This window comes from Vicugna pacos, chromosome 1 (genome assembly GCF_048564905.1).
Source record: "Vicugna pacos chromosome 1, VicPac4, whole genome shotgun sequence".
Lineage (NCBI taxonomy): Eukaryota > Metazoa > Chordata > Mammalia > Artiodactyla > Camelidae > Vicugna > Vicugna pacos.
Genome location: NC_132987.1, coordinates 99,783,621 through 99,799,874, shown reverse-complemented (window position 1 = coordinate 99,799,874; position 16,254 = coordinate 99,783,621). Strand labels below are relative to the sequence as shown.

General features: G+C 37.7%; 1 protein-coding gene across 1 annotated transcript in view; it reads left to right on the top strand.

The window, feature by feature from the left end:
- The window catches only part of SAMSN1 (SAM domain, SH3 domain and nuclear localization signals 1), a 128,238-nt gene that overhangs the window by 49,608 nt on the left and 62,376 nt on the right, over window positions 1-16,254 (top strand). Inside the window, exon 10 of the mRNA XM_006216127.4 lies at window positions 796-1,148. Within this exon, the coding sequence (XP_006216189.2) occupies window positions 796-1,148 (353 nt within the window). The remainder of the gene's footprint in view (window positions 1-795; window positions 1,149-16,254) is intronic.

Here is a 16,254-nt window from a genome sequence, read left to right as displayed (position 1 = left end):
TGTTAATCATAAACTTTGTTTACATCAGCTAAATATTTGAACTTAAATGGATTCAATGATATGGTACAATTTACTATGGGTCATATATATTTCTATTTTCTGTAATGGTTTTATATATTACTGGAAATTTCATCAGATCCTTCACTGCATGCAAATACACATCTCACTAATCAACTTCATAGTAGTGAAGATATACCTTTTTCTTTTGTTTCCTCAGCCTTATTCTTATCTTTCCAAAATATTTCCCTATGAGAGCCACTACATGCATAAATCTTTTTGCAGACTGATGTTAAAATAGAGAATTTTAGGATACCAAAAGAATTTCAGGAAATCTCTACTGAGATTTCATCCTGTTAAGTAAGGTAAAGATTTGACTTGCTTCTGATGCTTTCTTATACACATGACCTCAAAAAATTCAAAATATTCAAGAATAGAAACATACCATAATCTTATAACATGTGGGGAATTTTTTTTAATTTGTAATTCTTCTTAAATATCTTTCAGTACACTGTTTGCATGTGGCTCCCAGTCATTTCAGTCAAACTGACTTTATCATTACATATGCTTCCAAAATTTTTAGATGAATCTGTTTTTACAAAACAGATCACTTAATAAACCAAGAACTTACTCTTCAAAGAAATGTTGTTGTAAATTATTTTGTGAAAGTATACGATTTCCTGGTTTATCCTGTGATGTTCACTCATTTCTATTATGTAAGAAGAATTATAATATTTATAATTTCTACATATGCAAAATTATTAGACTGACTTATCTCAGCTTTTCTACATCATTCAGAAGATGAAGATGAAACATTGATTTCCTGTATGAAATTAGTCAAGTCCCAAGAAAAGAAAGCTAATAATATTAGCCAAAAGAGTACAGAAGAAATGGAGATTAGATTGGATTCTATTTCTGCACCACTGGTTAGATCCAGTACTTCAACTGGACGCAGCTTGGCAGAAATGTTATCTCACAACGAAGGTGAAGTTCATATGTGGAACAGCTGGAAGCCGTTTCCAGAAAACCCGCTGTGGGCATATGTTGATTTCCAAATTGACCAAGTTGGAGCCTGGGACCCCTGTTTCCACTGCTCTCACCACACATGTCTCAAGTCGTCTTGTACAGATACAGATCTCCCACATTCATGGGTAAGTTCTTAACTACGGAAATGTATCGTCTTATCTGGATGTTTGTACTAGCAAGAAAGAAACAGGTAACAGATGTGCTAATCAGTCAAATTTATGAGTTTTAGGAAAGTTACCAGAGCTAGAGATGTTTTTCTAAAAAGCGATGGAGCTCTCGTGATTTCTGCTATCATGTTACTATTGCATGTGTTCCTTTGTGTTCAGGTAAACTACTGTATAATATTTTCCAGGGATTTCTTTTTAATTAAAGGAAGACAGTGCATGTTGATTCAGGTCAAGATGTGCATTGAATTGTCTAAATTATTGCTGTTGTCTTGAAGTTTCACTGACAAATAATAGCTAATTTAAATGAGCATTTTCTTTGTGCATGCTATTCTTCTACGCACTTTACATGTATTATTATTTAAATCTCACAACACCCTAAAGGAAGGGAGTGTTATCTTAATAGTAATTCCACTCTGTTTTACAATTGAGAAAAATGAGGTACAAAAAAGTAAGAGGTACAACGTTACAGATCTAGCGAGAAGTAGAGCCAAGATCTAGAACCTAGACAGCCTTATGCTAGGGATCCTGATTTTAGCTGATGCATTTTAGTGTTTCCCATACACTAAGCTAGGCTCTAAGGCTACATGGCATGAGAAAGAGCATGGATCTGGAGTAGTCAGAGAAATTTGGGTTTGAATCCAAGTTCTGCTACTCGTTTAGCTCGGGCAAATTACCGAAACCTTTTAATCTTGCTTTTCTCCATTGTAAAATGAAAATAGTAACATTAAACTTGTGAGGTAATTGGAAAATTAAAATCAAATGACACAAATGCACTAGGATTCAAGAATATCTATTTTGTCCTCAACTTGATCATAAGTGACTTAAGTACCTTCTGTAAGTCTCCTAAGTGCATTTATTTCTCTACAGTTCATGATCCTTTGGGTTTGCAGCGGATGAACAGAACGGCTGTTTTTCCAGGAACCCTACTCTATACCATTTTGCTCTAAGAGTCAGTCTCTCATTAGACAGAGGCTGTAATTCGTGGTACTTCAGAGATCTCTGAAGAGGCTTATCCTCTTTTGGAGTCCTTTCCACCTGTTAAGATTTGTGTACTGAGTTAGGTCTTTGCAGACTAGCGCTAAAGTAATCTGTGTTCAGAGTACCGCATTAAGTATTTCAGGTGTCTAGTGGCAGACTTAGAACTGATGAAACTGCCCAACATTAATCATTTTTAGGAACATCTCTCCTACTTCCTTAGTCTTCATCTTTTCTGTTGGGGCTGCTGCACTGTGCAGCCTTCTTGGGGCAGTTTCTTAGACAGCAGCTGGTAATATAATTAGGAACTACTTTTGAAGACCCCCTGACAGCTTCAGAATCAGGGTCAAGAATGAGGACAACTTGGCAAGTGGCGAAACTTGTACGTAAGAATCTAAACACAAACATTCAGAGCCTCTTCCGAGAATCAGATGTGGACTCCCCAACCTGGCGTTTCTGAACTTCAGCAGTCTGGCCTCCATCTAACTTTTCAGCTTTGTCTACTAGTTCTTCCTTATAGATTTCCAGCATATGCTGGCCTGCCAAACTGAATGATTTGCTATCCCTAACGACTGTCTTGCGCTGCCTCTCTTTGCATTGTTTTATGTATTAGCCTCTGCCTGGTATATTATTCTTTCCTTTAAAATCATTACCCTATCTCTTAGGGCTCAGGTCAAATATTTTGTCCTCTAGAAAGTCTTCCTGGGTCATGCCAGACAGAAATAATCTCTCCTTCCTTTGAACTTCTAGATGACTTAAGGGCATTATTTTTTCATTACATATGCATCAAACATATAGGCATCACTGTGACTGTGTGCCAGTACAATATTAGGCACTGGGGACACAGAGCTAAACAGTACACGCACTGCTCCTGTCTGTATGGAGCTTACCATACTCCACCCTGCAGTGGCATGAGTTAGGCATCAGTTTATTTTCTATAAGTAATTTATCTTTGTATCCTCCGTGGTTATGGGCATTCAATAAATATTTGAGTAACATTTGCTGACTAAATGAATGGGGTTTTAGAAACCAGTGGACTTTGTTACCATAGATCTAGATGAAACTTTCCTTCTCATTCTTCTAGTTGTTCCTATATTAATGTAGCTGTACATAAACTCAGTTATTATGTGTGTGTTTGCATATGTGTGTCCACTTAGGTATATATACATAGCAATGTTTTTCTTTTTTATTTGGGTAGTTTTGTCTATTTTAGTTTATAGGCAAATTATTAAGTGAGTTTTATCTGCAGAAGGTCACATATCTGCAGAATGCTCAGTATTTCAGATGATAATATTCAGCATTTGTGACAAGAAAACCTCCGTGGATTTAGAGAGAGGATTCAAGAACATGTTAGAGTTAAATTGGTTTGGTAAACTTAATGAGAACATTTACACTTAGGGATTTGAGACAGAGTGAAAGAAGTTGGATGAGTGCAAATTATTATTTTTATATTCTACACATATATTCTATAATAATAGCATGTAAAATGCCCAGTGTCATTTTAGCATAGCTGGGTTTTTTTTTTCTGTAGTAATTGCAGGGCTATTATTTGGTTATACTTTAACTTTCATTCTAGGGAAGATACAGAAGGCTGGGGGAAAAGATGTCTTCTCAAATAACTGTTACTATAATGACATAGTCAGTGGTGACATTCCGCAATTTTAAAGGGTGAAAGTGTGACCAGATTTTTTTCTAAATGTACAAGCATATGCAGATATGTTGGAGCTAGGTCTGAACCCCACATGTCAGGGGAAATAAAACCAATCCACAAACACACTAGTTTCCCGATGTCAGGAATTTCAGCAATAGTAGATTCCAGTGTCTTTGATTCTATTATCAAATTAGAGTTTTGAGGTGGCCTGAAACGGACTTGTCTTCCAGTCTTTATTCACCCCGATACATCTCCCTGCTCACCCAACTCAGGTTCACACTCTCAGAGCTGGTTCTTACAGAGTTGGGTTTAATGCCAGCTCTGACATTACTAGCAGCGTTAGACTGGGCAAACTCCTTATCCTATTTATTTGTTTATTTATTTGTTTATTGAAGTATAGTCAGTTACAGTGTGCCAATTTCTGGTGTACAGCACAATGTCCTAGCCATGCACCCCTTACCCGCTTTAATGCACAAATTCCAATTCTATATTGGTTTCAGGTCCTACTTACTTCTTTTCCTCTGAATGATTCTTTGCATACTGAAAACACCCATTTGTAAAACAAAGCTATTGATATTTACCATGCAAAGGTTGCTGGAAGATTAAATGAAACGGTGCCAGTCCTCAGTTGACAGTAGGTAATATTTATACCAAAATTAAAGAGTCCAGAGGCTTATTCTGGGCTTGGGAAGAACCAACATTTTACTCAGCTGAGACACCATAAACAAACTGAATCCAGACAGAGAAATGTATTACTTGTGAAGGACTCTTTCCAGAAGTCAACAAGGACAGAATGAGATACACACAGGTGTTTAATGTGCAGTTTAGCTGTTCGTGAGGTCTGTGGGATCTGGGGAGTGGGGAAAAATATGTGATTATAGAATTGATATAAATTGAGAAAGGCAAAAGATGAGATTTATGAAAGTGTATGCTCCACAAGAGAAACGTGAGAGGAAAAACTACTTAATGGTGCCAGTCTTTTCTAATATCCGAGATGAGTGGCATTGAGAGGAAATTTCAGATACATCTTAAGAAAGGTAATAGTGGAAGCAACCAAAAATAATATTTGAAGCCAAGTGTTTACAATCAATTTACAAGAAGAGTGATTGAAAGGTACTTACAAAATCCTGCATGCTAAGAACTTGAAACATTTTAACAAAAAGGAAAGTTAGCCATAGGCTTGGTTGGGAATCAGGGCAAGAAAAAGTAAAGTTTGTGTGTCATAAGGAAGATAAGCCCTTCCTTTAATATCATATTAAAATAGTAGCTAATATATTTTTAAATCTGGGATACTTCTTCATATCTATAAAAAAGATAAAAAATTATTTTTATAATATTAAGAAATGGAAGTAATCTTGACTTAAGAAAGGGAACAAGCATCCCTTTCTCCCTTCAAATATCTAAAATATTTTGAAATCTATTTTATAAAAATAGTGTGACATGTTTAAAAGTGACAGTAACTAACGCCCTTTCAGGAAGAAGGAAAAGTTAAGGGCCTGAAAGAACAAAGCAGAAAACTGTGTATAGAAGAATTCAAATGCAGTATGGATAGAAAAATAATAATGAGAAACCAAGTTACATAAAAATCAAAGAAAAGTGAGTGAAGTTTATACATAAAATCTCAAAGTGAGAAAATAAACAAAGCTGTATTTAAACATCTTAAGAAATGTAAGAATAGATGAGCGGAGTGGAGCCGGACAGTGACTGGAGTCCTGCATGAACCCGCCAACACCGTACCAGAAGAGAAAGTGGGGAGGGCGGAAGGTTTCTTTACAGGACTGTTTCAGTGAGAGGAACAGGATGTGTGCTAATGCTAACCAGGAAACAGAGGAACAACGATTTTACAGTCAATCTTTCAGTTCAAAAGCAGAGTACTGGATGCTCTCATTATGGGCATAGGAAGAGCTCTCGGGCTGCACAGCCGCACTGCTGAGTGGTTTCAGAGTTTTCATACTTTCCCCCAGCAACTGCGGAACCGCGGGTGGGGGGTGATAACGCCAGGAGAATGTCTTTGTGCTTGTCTTCTACTTTGTCTTTCTATTCTCAGCCTTGGAAATCTCACCCAGTCTTTCTGACCCTGGGCAACCTCCTTCAGTCAACATGACACATTATTGCCAGATTAATCTACCAGATTAATTTACCTCACTAATCTACCTGATTAATGCTACCTGAATAATGATTCTGAAGCTCAAACCCAATAATGTTACTGCCCACTCCCCTTACAAACCTCTGAGTGTCTCCCCAACACCTACAGGGTCCAAAGCAAACTTATTCACCTAATCTGCCTTCTAACTAGATCCCCACTGTTCTCTTTCACCTGCACGCTCTGCTTTAAGCAAAGTGATACCATCCTTTTGGCAAACATAATGTGTTTTTTTCCCATCTTCATGGCTTTGTTTTTTTCTATTTTCTCATTTAGGTCTTCCTTTCTTTTCTACCTATTTGATAAATAGTATGGAAGGTTAAATAATATAAGAATAAGTAAGAATTCACGGTGCACACTCTGAAGGAAAAAAAAAATATGTGCAAAGGAAAGGGGATTAAGAAGACCAGTAAAGAGAGTAGGGAGGCACGTGCTTCAGAAAAAATGCAAAATTAATTTCATAGGCTCTATTATCATTTTCTTTGTACGTTAGTGATGTTACACTCCCGCCAAAAAGCCTTTGTGGTCCCATTGATGGGATATTTTTACTGGCCCAGTGAATGAGACACACTAAGAAGACTACTCACATATCCACCCAGAGGAAGACAAGCTATGAACCATCAGTGCATAATTCCTCTTAGTTTAAGCCCTTGTGTTCAACTCTCATAGCCAAAGCTATTTGTTACAAAAGCTTTAAACTTTTATCTGCTTACATTAGAATTACGGTGGCATGGACAGAGAACAAGTTTTAATGAATGGTTGTGGACAACTTGTGAAAAGGAAGGACGAGTAAATGATAATCTGGACTGACAGAGTCAAAAGGAAAAAATAGGAAAATGTGACAGAAGAGTACCAAAAGATATTTATACATAGCACTGAAATTAATAAACTTGAGAATTAAGATTCTAAAAATAATTTTAACATTCTAAATGAACAAGGACAAACAATTAATTATGAGTATTTGACATAACATATTTTTAATTATAGCCAATATAATGTTTGATGGGAGGAGGATTAACATTTACCCAAGAAGAATTTAAAAATAGGAGATGCTGCAACAGCTTTTTCATTCGTTCATTTATTTATTCATCCATTCATTCACTCATAAGCAAACTCATGCCAAGTGCCTCTTGAGCCACATAGCCCAAGGGTGTGTATGTGGGAGGGTGAGCAATCCACCATTTCCCATTTATAATGAGAGTTTATGGGGTCTTGCTTAAAAAAAAAAGGAAAAACAAATAATTACAACCCTCAGTATAAAAATTCACTATGATGGGAAACATGTTGCAGGAGTTGTATATAAAATAATCGTGAAAAAGATCTGGCCAGATATACAAACACATCTACATTAAAAAAGAGAGCTTATAGAAGAAATGCTTAAATCATGAGATATTATAACAGTGCAAGATACCTGGTTTCTGGAAATTATTTAGGTTGAGTTTGAGGAGAGTAAATTGTAAGTGTTTATGAATTGTTTAAATGTCTTTTTAAATAAAATCTTGTATAATAAATATAAAGATAAAATGAGAAAATGTAACTGCTCTGTAAGTGTGAAGTATTATTCTAGAAATCCAGGATAAGTAGAGATACTATTAAATTAGACTTTCGAAGCGGAGCAATGTAGAATGCATATGAGTCTAATTATTTGGGTTCACGTTTGGCTTTTCCCAGTTACACAAACCTCCCAAATATCAGTGAAAATAACAGACCTGTGATCTAGTTCCAGAACTGTCACAGAAACCAAGAACCCCTCTCCTTCATGAACTGCCTTAAGAGTTTTGCCCTATTTCTTTGTTTTGTTGTTGTTGTTTTCCACTCGTGCTTGTTTACTCAAGTGCATCAAATTAAGGAGAAAGTTGAATGGATACCCCCCACAATAAAATCTTTCTAAAGTCATCATAAAATATTTGTAATTTAGAATAGCTCTTGTGATAATGATCATAGGACCCGCGAGCATCAATTTTAACTATATTTTGGCTTCTACAAGAAGGTTGAAATTTGTTTCAATGGGTTCTCAAATAGAAGAAGGAAGACAACAAATGTCAACCTGAAGGGGGCCTGATGATGCTCGCTGACCACAGGAGATCTCAAGCTCCTTTGTACTTATAGCCTAACTCTTTTGCATGCTTCAGCAGAACCAAAGTTGGACATTGGTCTTCAGGAGGAGAGAGGATTGAATGTTAGAACATTTTATATAATGACCCTTGGAGAACACTCCAAGTGTTGGTAGAATTTCTTTTGCGGCAGAGAAATAAGTTCACAATTCAAATGTTGCTGAGCAAGCTAAAGACAAAGTCATATTTTGAGTGTGCAGCATTGTGTGTCAGAAGCTGTGTTATACATCAAAGGAGCACAGGTTGGAGCCAGGAGACCCACTTGTGAGCACAACTCTGTCGCTTACTAGGATCTCTCTGGGTCACGATGCTTAATCTCCATGGTCCTCTACCTCATCTTTAGAAAGAGGGAGCTCAATGGTTTTTAAGGCTCCATTTATCTTCTGTATTTTGGGCTATGAGGGCACACCAAGGAAGATAAATCCTATGTGCAGCAAGAGATGAGTACATAAAGATTTCCTTTCAGCTTTTTCAAAGCAGCTCTTTTCTCACTCTTCAGATGACCTCTGTTGACCTTCTTTCTTTCTTTTTTTTTTTTTTTAACATAAGCTATTTTAGGTTTGGGGTTTTTATTTTTTGTTTTTAGTTTTCCTGACCCACTGCACTTCCTCCATCCTGGCTACTTCGCTCTTCCTCATGTTCTGAACCAGCAGCTAAATATGAATACAGACTTCACTTGGGATTCAGCCAAGTTCTCCTGGCCATGAAAACTTCTGCATGAACCAAAATGTCTATATTTCCATTCTCAGGAACTAAGAAGGCTTCTGCCACTCAAAAATAACTACTTAAAAAAATCCTTTTGAATCCCATTTCAGAGGACAAAATCTTGCTTTGACAAATGAGCAGGTGAAATTTAAGTAAGTTTGTAGGGGGTGGGCAGAAAAATCAGGGGCTATGCAGTGTAAAGAGTGCTGGGTTGGAGTGAGACATTCTTTCTTGCCACCATCACCAATCTCACACACACACACACACACACACACACACACACACACACACACTACGTGCCATCGTGGATGGTTCGTACTTTTGAGATCTTGTCCTGATCATGCAGACATGATATAATGACAATCACGGCCTCCACTGACTTAGCACTTGACTATATTTCAGGCGCTTTTATATATGCTATCTTTGTGTTATGACTCAGTTAGGTGGTATTATCATCCTCATTTTAATGATAAAAATATGAAGCTCAAAAAGGTTAAATCATTTATGCAATGTAATTGTAGGTTAAAGAACTGGATTTTAAGCCCAAATCTATAAGAGTCCAAAGTTTTCCTGCAAAGGTCATGCCTTTGTAACTTTTGAGAGTAGGCTCATAATTATCTATGCTTTCTCATCAGTAAAAATACATTATTTCCTAACTTGCAGTACAAAATGAAATGATGCCTGTAAAAGTGCCAGTTCAAGATAAGGGCTTAATTGCTTAACAAATAGAGTCCCTGCCTTCAAAGTGCAATATAACTTTTCTCACATTTCATTTTATACTGGCGCTATGAACCAGGCAAAACATTGTTACCATCTCACAGATAAGAAGTTGAGGCACATGAATATTAAGTGAATTTCCTGAGGTCCCACAGCAGGTGACGGCAGAGATGGCACTGAACATAACTCCTAACTCTTAGTCCAGACTTCCTATCACTCAGCTGTCTTTAAATTTTTCAGCAGAAAGATCAATAAACATGGTCACAAACAGGAGCCATACATGGTGAAAACTGAGTGTTGGAGCCAAAGAAGCCTGGTCTGGAACCGTAGCTTCACTGCTTACTGACTGTGTGACTGCTGAGTTGCCTGATTTCTCTGAGTTTCAGTTTCGTATCTATTACCAGACATAAGGAAGATTTCTTTGTGGAGTTCTTAGAAGAATTGGGTGTAAAGTGTTTAACCATACCTGACACCCAACTGGAACCTGATGAAGATGAACTACAATTTTTAGTGGCAATTATTACTATTTAATTACAATTTATAAATACGTGTTTATAACCATTTACCCTTTGTTCAGTGAAAAACAGCATTATATCTATGGTATATCAGGTATTGCCCTGGGCTGTGGGGCCACAAAGATGACCAAGACTCACACCTGGTGTTGGAGTCTCACCATCAATAATTCTCAGCAATTTCCTGTTGTATGAGATAATGTTGCAGTAAATGTACATTTACTTGTTTTCACTAATTTTTAAGATTTTAAATAGAATTTGCTCAGTTTTCTCCCTGGAGATAAGAAAGTCAGCTGCCTGGTTCAAGTGTACACAGTTTGGTTAGGGTGTGACTCTGCTTTTAGCTTCCTGGAGGTGCCCTAGTGACCACATAATTATGAACCTCTGAGGCATGTGGACAAAAAGAAGGTGGGGCTCAGGGTGCAAGTCCTGAGCTCACCATTGCCCTTTACTGACTTCCCAAATTATCACCATATTAGCATTGTCTTACATATGCAAAACAATTTCAGCTCTTTAAAACTTCTCTCATATATTTTGCTACAGCGATATCACATATGCATGTCATATTTTATTTCAGATATAACTCTCAGGCATAACACACCTTTTTCATAAGAGAATGAAAAATGAAAGACAGAAATTCATGTCCCCTCTCCTTCCTGGGAAGTTGTAAAGCAACTGGTTGAATTCACTCTTAAAACCCTTATGAATATTCAGCATAAGATCTTTATGCATCTCATGGTTCCCAACTATTAAATACAGCCATACTGATGAATAATTAGAGTAGAAATATGGCCTTTCTGCAGTTCACCTCAAGCCTAACCCAAAATGAAGCCCACATTCTCACCCAGTGAAAGGGATTTTTAGCCAGGGCACAAAATAGATGAAAAGTCAGGAACTCATTTATTTATTTGCTCAACAATTTGTTTATCACGGTGCCAGATAAGGAAGATAAAATGCGGACCAAAACAAACACTGTGAGCCTCACAGGTCAATGAGAGACAGAAACAGAAATAACCACACAAATAAAAAAAGAAATGGTAACTCTGACGAGAGCTGTAAGGGCCCCCTAGTTCTATGGAGACCTATGATAGGTAGACTTGATCTAGCTAAGGAATCAGGAAACACTTTCAGGGGTAGCGATGAGTGAGTTTAAATCTGATGTAAACAACAGGTGTTAAGTAGCCAAAACTAGGGAGAACGAGAAGGTGGTCATAATGGCTGGGAGGGAAAGCAAGGAAACGTGGTACAAGGTAAGGCTGAGGCAGGATCAGACCCCTTATGACCTAAGTGATGCTAAGTTTTGTTGGTCATCTCTCAAAAAGCAATGGGAAGCTATGCAAGGAGCATTTTTAGGCCAACAGCTTGGGGGTTTGTTTGCTTCTTGTTTGTTGAGGGTGTGAGATACATGCTTAGGATTTTTTTTTTTTTTTGAGAAGATTGCTTTCCATACAGTGACGAGAATTAACTAGAAGGGGAAAATGGATGCAAGATGATGGCAACTTGAACTAGGGTGGTAGAAAGAGGAAGAGATGAAAGGTTCTCAGACTCATACACATTTCTCCAGAAAGTAATTCAGTTTTGAAAGTTATCTTTTGTGACGCAAACCGAAAACCCCTTTCACTTTAGGACATATGGTCACAGATGACAGCAGAGAAGTGATACAATGATATGACTGCCCATTCCAAATCTGTCCTTTAATTTGTAAAATTTAGAAGCTCAGAGCCCCCACAATGGCTTAATGGAATCATTACCAATGGATAAGGAAATGCCATCCATTTGCCTCCCCTGATTCCACTTGGACATAGGCCATTGTTTCTACAAAGAGTGGCTTGGAGCCATGCAAGGTTTCAAAGGAAATCAGCCTTTCAGAGGGGCATGTGAATAGATAATGCATATTGCCACCGTAAAATCTCTAATGAATATTAAGGGTGGCTTTCATTTGTGGTGATTGAAATGAACTCATAAATTCTCTCTCTAGGATGCGGGAATTTGTCCCTCCCTGTGGAGAGATTTAATGGATTTGTGGCATTCTGAATGATTTGGCAAGAAATCAGAGGTACCTGCGCAGTCACCCGCAAAGGGCGCTCGGTTTCTCGCATGTGATAGTCGCCACCACAAAATATTTTCTGTATGAACCCAGAATGATTGATGCAATCCACTGTAAGTCATGACAAGGTGTCAACTGAAAAAACTGGGAAAAAGAAGTGGTTAAAAACACTGCAGCTTTAAAAACAAATTTGACTTTTAGAAAAGGGTTATTTCCTTTTAGAAAAAAGTGAGATCTGCCACCTGCAAGAAATTTAGATTAGTTGTTTGTGGCAAGGGCCATCATATTTTGAGGCCACTGAGCGCTCCTACTGCTCTCTGTATGGAGTAGATTAAACTGTTCCCACACAGTGATAAATACATCGCGAAGAGTCATAACAAGGATACAGTAAGTTGTGCAGTTAATGGTACAATTTCCAGTTAAAACAATATTCTTAGGGTTGCTTTCGCCCGTTCCCATTTTATGCATGCTATTTTTTGATGAGTTAATTTGTCACATTTGCAGAATCAATATCTTTCAAAGCTTTATAAGGGTGAAGAGAATTAAAGGCAAGAGTTCTAGGGATTTTTGCTAGCTGTGTGGGCCTGGCTTAGCTGAACACAAAAGTGCAAAAATAATCTATGAAAACAGCAGATGAGGATTAACATTAAAAATGTCATCAGCTCTAAATTTTCTGTACACGTGGGAGGAAAACAGGGAAATAACCCAAAGCAGCAATTACCCAAAAGGCATTCAGTTTTATGATGGAGCGTGGCAGAGGATCTCTTTTCAGAGAAAATAACTTTTTTTAGAGCTCTTTAATGCTAGACTTTGAATTCTCGAAGTAAGAAGAGTTCCAGGTAATTCTGTTCTGTTGGAGGAGGTATTGCTCTGTGGAATGAATCCGTGGTCCTGCTTTCTCATCCCATGAGTTAGACATTATGAAAGAAGTTAATCCAAATGTCCTGCATTTTGTTTATATGAAGAAATTATGACTATAAGTTAAGACGCTGGATTCCTTTCTTTTTCTTTCTTTTTTTAAATAGAGGTACTGGGGTTTGAACCCACAACCTCATGCAGGCTAAGCATGTGCTCCACACTGAGCTATACCCCCCACCCCTGTCTGCGGATTCCTTTCTGACATGGGATATTCTTCTGTTATTTTTCATGAACCAACTATATCAGAATAATCTAAGGTATCTGTTGCTAAAGTCTGCCTACTTAAGATTTACTGAGTCAGAATTTCTAGGATGAAAATTCTTTCACAAGCTCCTTAAATGATATTTTTATGTTCGCCAAAGTTTGAGAAATCACCTCTGAATTGAAGGAAACAATTCATTCTTCCCTGATTTTTCAGTTTCTTCTTGATCAATCCAGGAAGTCTTTTTGAGCAGCTGTCATACGTGTATCACTTTCACAAGTTATTTACTCTAATAAGTACAACAGTCCCAAAAAGTAGATAATTCAATTTTCCAAATGAGGTAATAGTGCTCTGAAGACTGAGGAAGTTGTCCAAGCCGTGCTTCAGAGCCAAGCTGGGATTTCAGTCTTCCAAATTCCGTTCCTGTAAGATACTCAAGTTACTTAGGGACCTCAGACCGAGAGCACAGAAAAAGACTGCACTGGGGAGCCCCTGGGAATTCTCAGTGCTCAGTGCCCGCATGATCAGCCTGTATGAAAGTGTGCAGAGCCTCTAATGGGTGCAGCTGACATTCCCCCAGAGACAGCTTTGTGCTTTCCAAACTGACTTGGTTGAAACTCCCATCAGAGAGTGTTTGGGACTTTTGATAAATCAGAGTAGAAAAATCCCCAGACAAAGGGTATAACAAACAGCTCCACCATTTACATATCTTCCAGATTTTAAAAAATGCTTTTGAATATAAATAACTCTTATGATTATAACATAACTTATTTTCTTTAGTAATTTTCAAAATAGAGTCTGATTTTCTTAAGGGCGGTCATTGTTTTGTTCTTTTGAGGTTAACATCCAACCATTTTCCTGACTCATTTGTGCAACTTTCCCCAGTTTATGGGTGACTCCGTTATTTTCTATGCCCTCATTTTGAAACTGTGCCTTCTGCCAACTTCTCCTTAGTGTGGATGTTTCAGTGCCTTCCTTAGTGTGGCCAAAGAACACTCGGCCAACATTTCTGTATGATCTAAGGCCCCTAACACGGCATTCTACCCAATCGCTGGGGAGCAAAATGCATCCTCTCTGTTAAAGGGTCAAAGAAAAATGTCCAGTTTTGCTAATTACACAGCCTATTTACTTTAGTAAGAGTCTGCAATATCATTTGGTCACGATCTTTAAATCCTAAGATGTTTGAAGCAAGTTGATAGGTTGAGGTGGTACATATGTGTGTGTGTGTGCGTGTGCGTTTGCGTATGTGTTTCTTTGCATCAGATAACACTAAAATAACTCAAAAAGAAATATGTGAAGATTTCATCTGGTTCACCATAGCTAACGTTTCTCTGCCTTTATCTTTATCCTAAGCCAGTTTTTAAGTGGCATTATATGGAGGTAGCATATTTTTGTTTTCCTTAATGTTGCTTTAGATGTCAGAATAGGTTTGGGAAATGAAAATCATTGGTGTTAAATGTTAGCAAAGCTGATAATTTTCAAATATTTGTGTTGAAAGACTTTTCGAACCTGAGTACTTAGCTTCTGTAATGTGCTTTTCCTGACAGTCTGTAACACTTGGATATCCTTATTCACCACAATTAGTAAATTTGAGGCCTGTGTTTATTGTGCCTTAACTCAGTTCAGACAAAAGCGGAAAAAAAATCTCCCTTGACTAAAATACAGCTGAGTTTAAATTCAGTTAAAGAAACCACAGTGCAAATGTGGTTACTGCCAAAGAGTTGCCAGGTAACATTCTGACCTTTGTATCTGCAAACTGTTAGAAAGGTGAGCTTACGTCGCTACCAGTAATAAAACCAGGACTAACTAGAAGTTCAGCCTGCAGATGTGGAACTGGAAGTGTTCTTTCCACTGTCTGGGTTTATGCCCCCTCCTCACCCCACTGTCAAGCAGACAGTACATTGACTTGCTTTTTGAAATGAAACTTATCAACCAATCACCAATATTTATTAAACACCTAGTAGCCACAGAAAATGTTTGTATTTTTAGTGTGGCTAGCATTGCACTCACTATGATGTTTAGAAGTTTATGCAGCATAGTATATAAGGGAAAGGCCATTAGATTTTAAAAGAAATCCTGAGTTTGAATTTGGAATCCAGGGCATACACAGTTACATTCCTGTCTGATCCCTAGTTGCTTCTTCTGTATTGTGGGAAAAATAAAGCCTTTGTCCCAAACTTACTGTTGGGATGGTAAGAGATATGTTATGTACAAGTGCTTAGCGCTCTGCCTGACATATAGATGGTGGCCAAGAACCCCAAGAACCAATGTTAAAAGGAAACAGATGCATTTTTAGAAAACCGTACCTTCAAACCAGCGTGGCAATTACAAATTCCGGTATAAAATGAAGCTGTTGAACACACTGACTTGCTTTTGAACTTTACTACCAACTCTAAACTTTTCAGTATGGCTCCCAGTGTAAATGCTAACTTTACTGATAGAGGATGAATATTTGAAATATTTTTCATTTTTCAGGAATTCTGTATGATAGACACAAATCAAAACTTGTTTTCTTCTCAGTTTTATATGCTCTGTGCTGTGTCCCTTCTGTTTTTCGCCTCATCACTTCTGCTCAATCTCAGTTATTTCTCTAGTCCCTTTTCCATCCCTTCAAAGCCTGCACACTGTCTGGTAAGTATGCACTTGCTACAACTTCTCCTCCCAAGCTGATATTTCAGGTACCCTTCTCTGCTTTCAATTTCCTTCTCTAATTGCTCCTGAAATGTATGGTCTTAGGAGGAAGTAGCAGTGTTGTGAGGCCTTGGAAAAGAATTACAAAATGGAAAGTGAAAAAAGGAAAAAGATCAGAAGAAGAGATGGTAGCCCATTCTTTAGCTGTGAAATCAAGGGTTATATGTAGAGCTGACTGCTAAAGAAAGGAGTGGAGCTGCTTTTGGCTTGTAGTTTTCTCTCTTCGTTTGCCCGTGTGGCATGGTGGAATCAGACAGGCCTGAGTTCAGTTCCTATTTGCTGGCTTTTTGACTTTAGGTGAGCTAGCTGTTTCGTGCCTCAGTGTCTTCTTTGTAAAATAGGAGATACTAACCCTTTATACAGTTGCTAAGACAATTGAGATGCAGTGA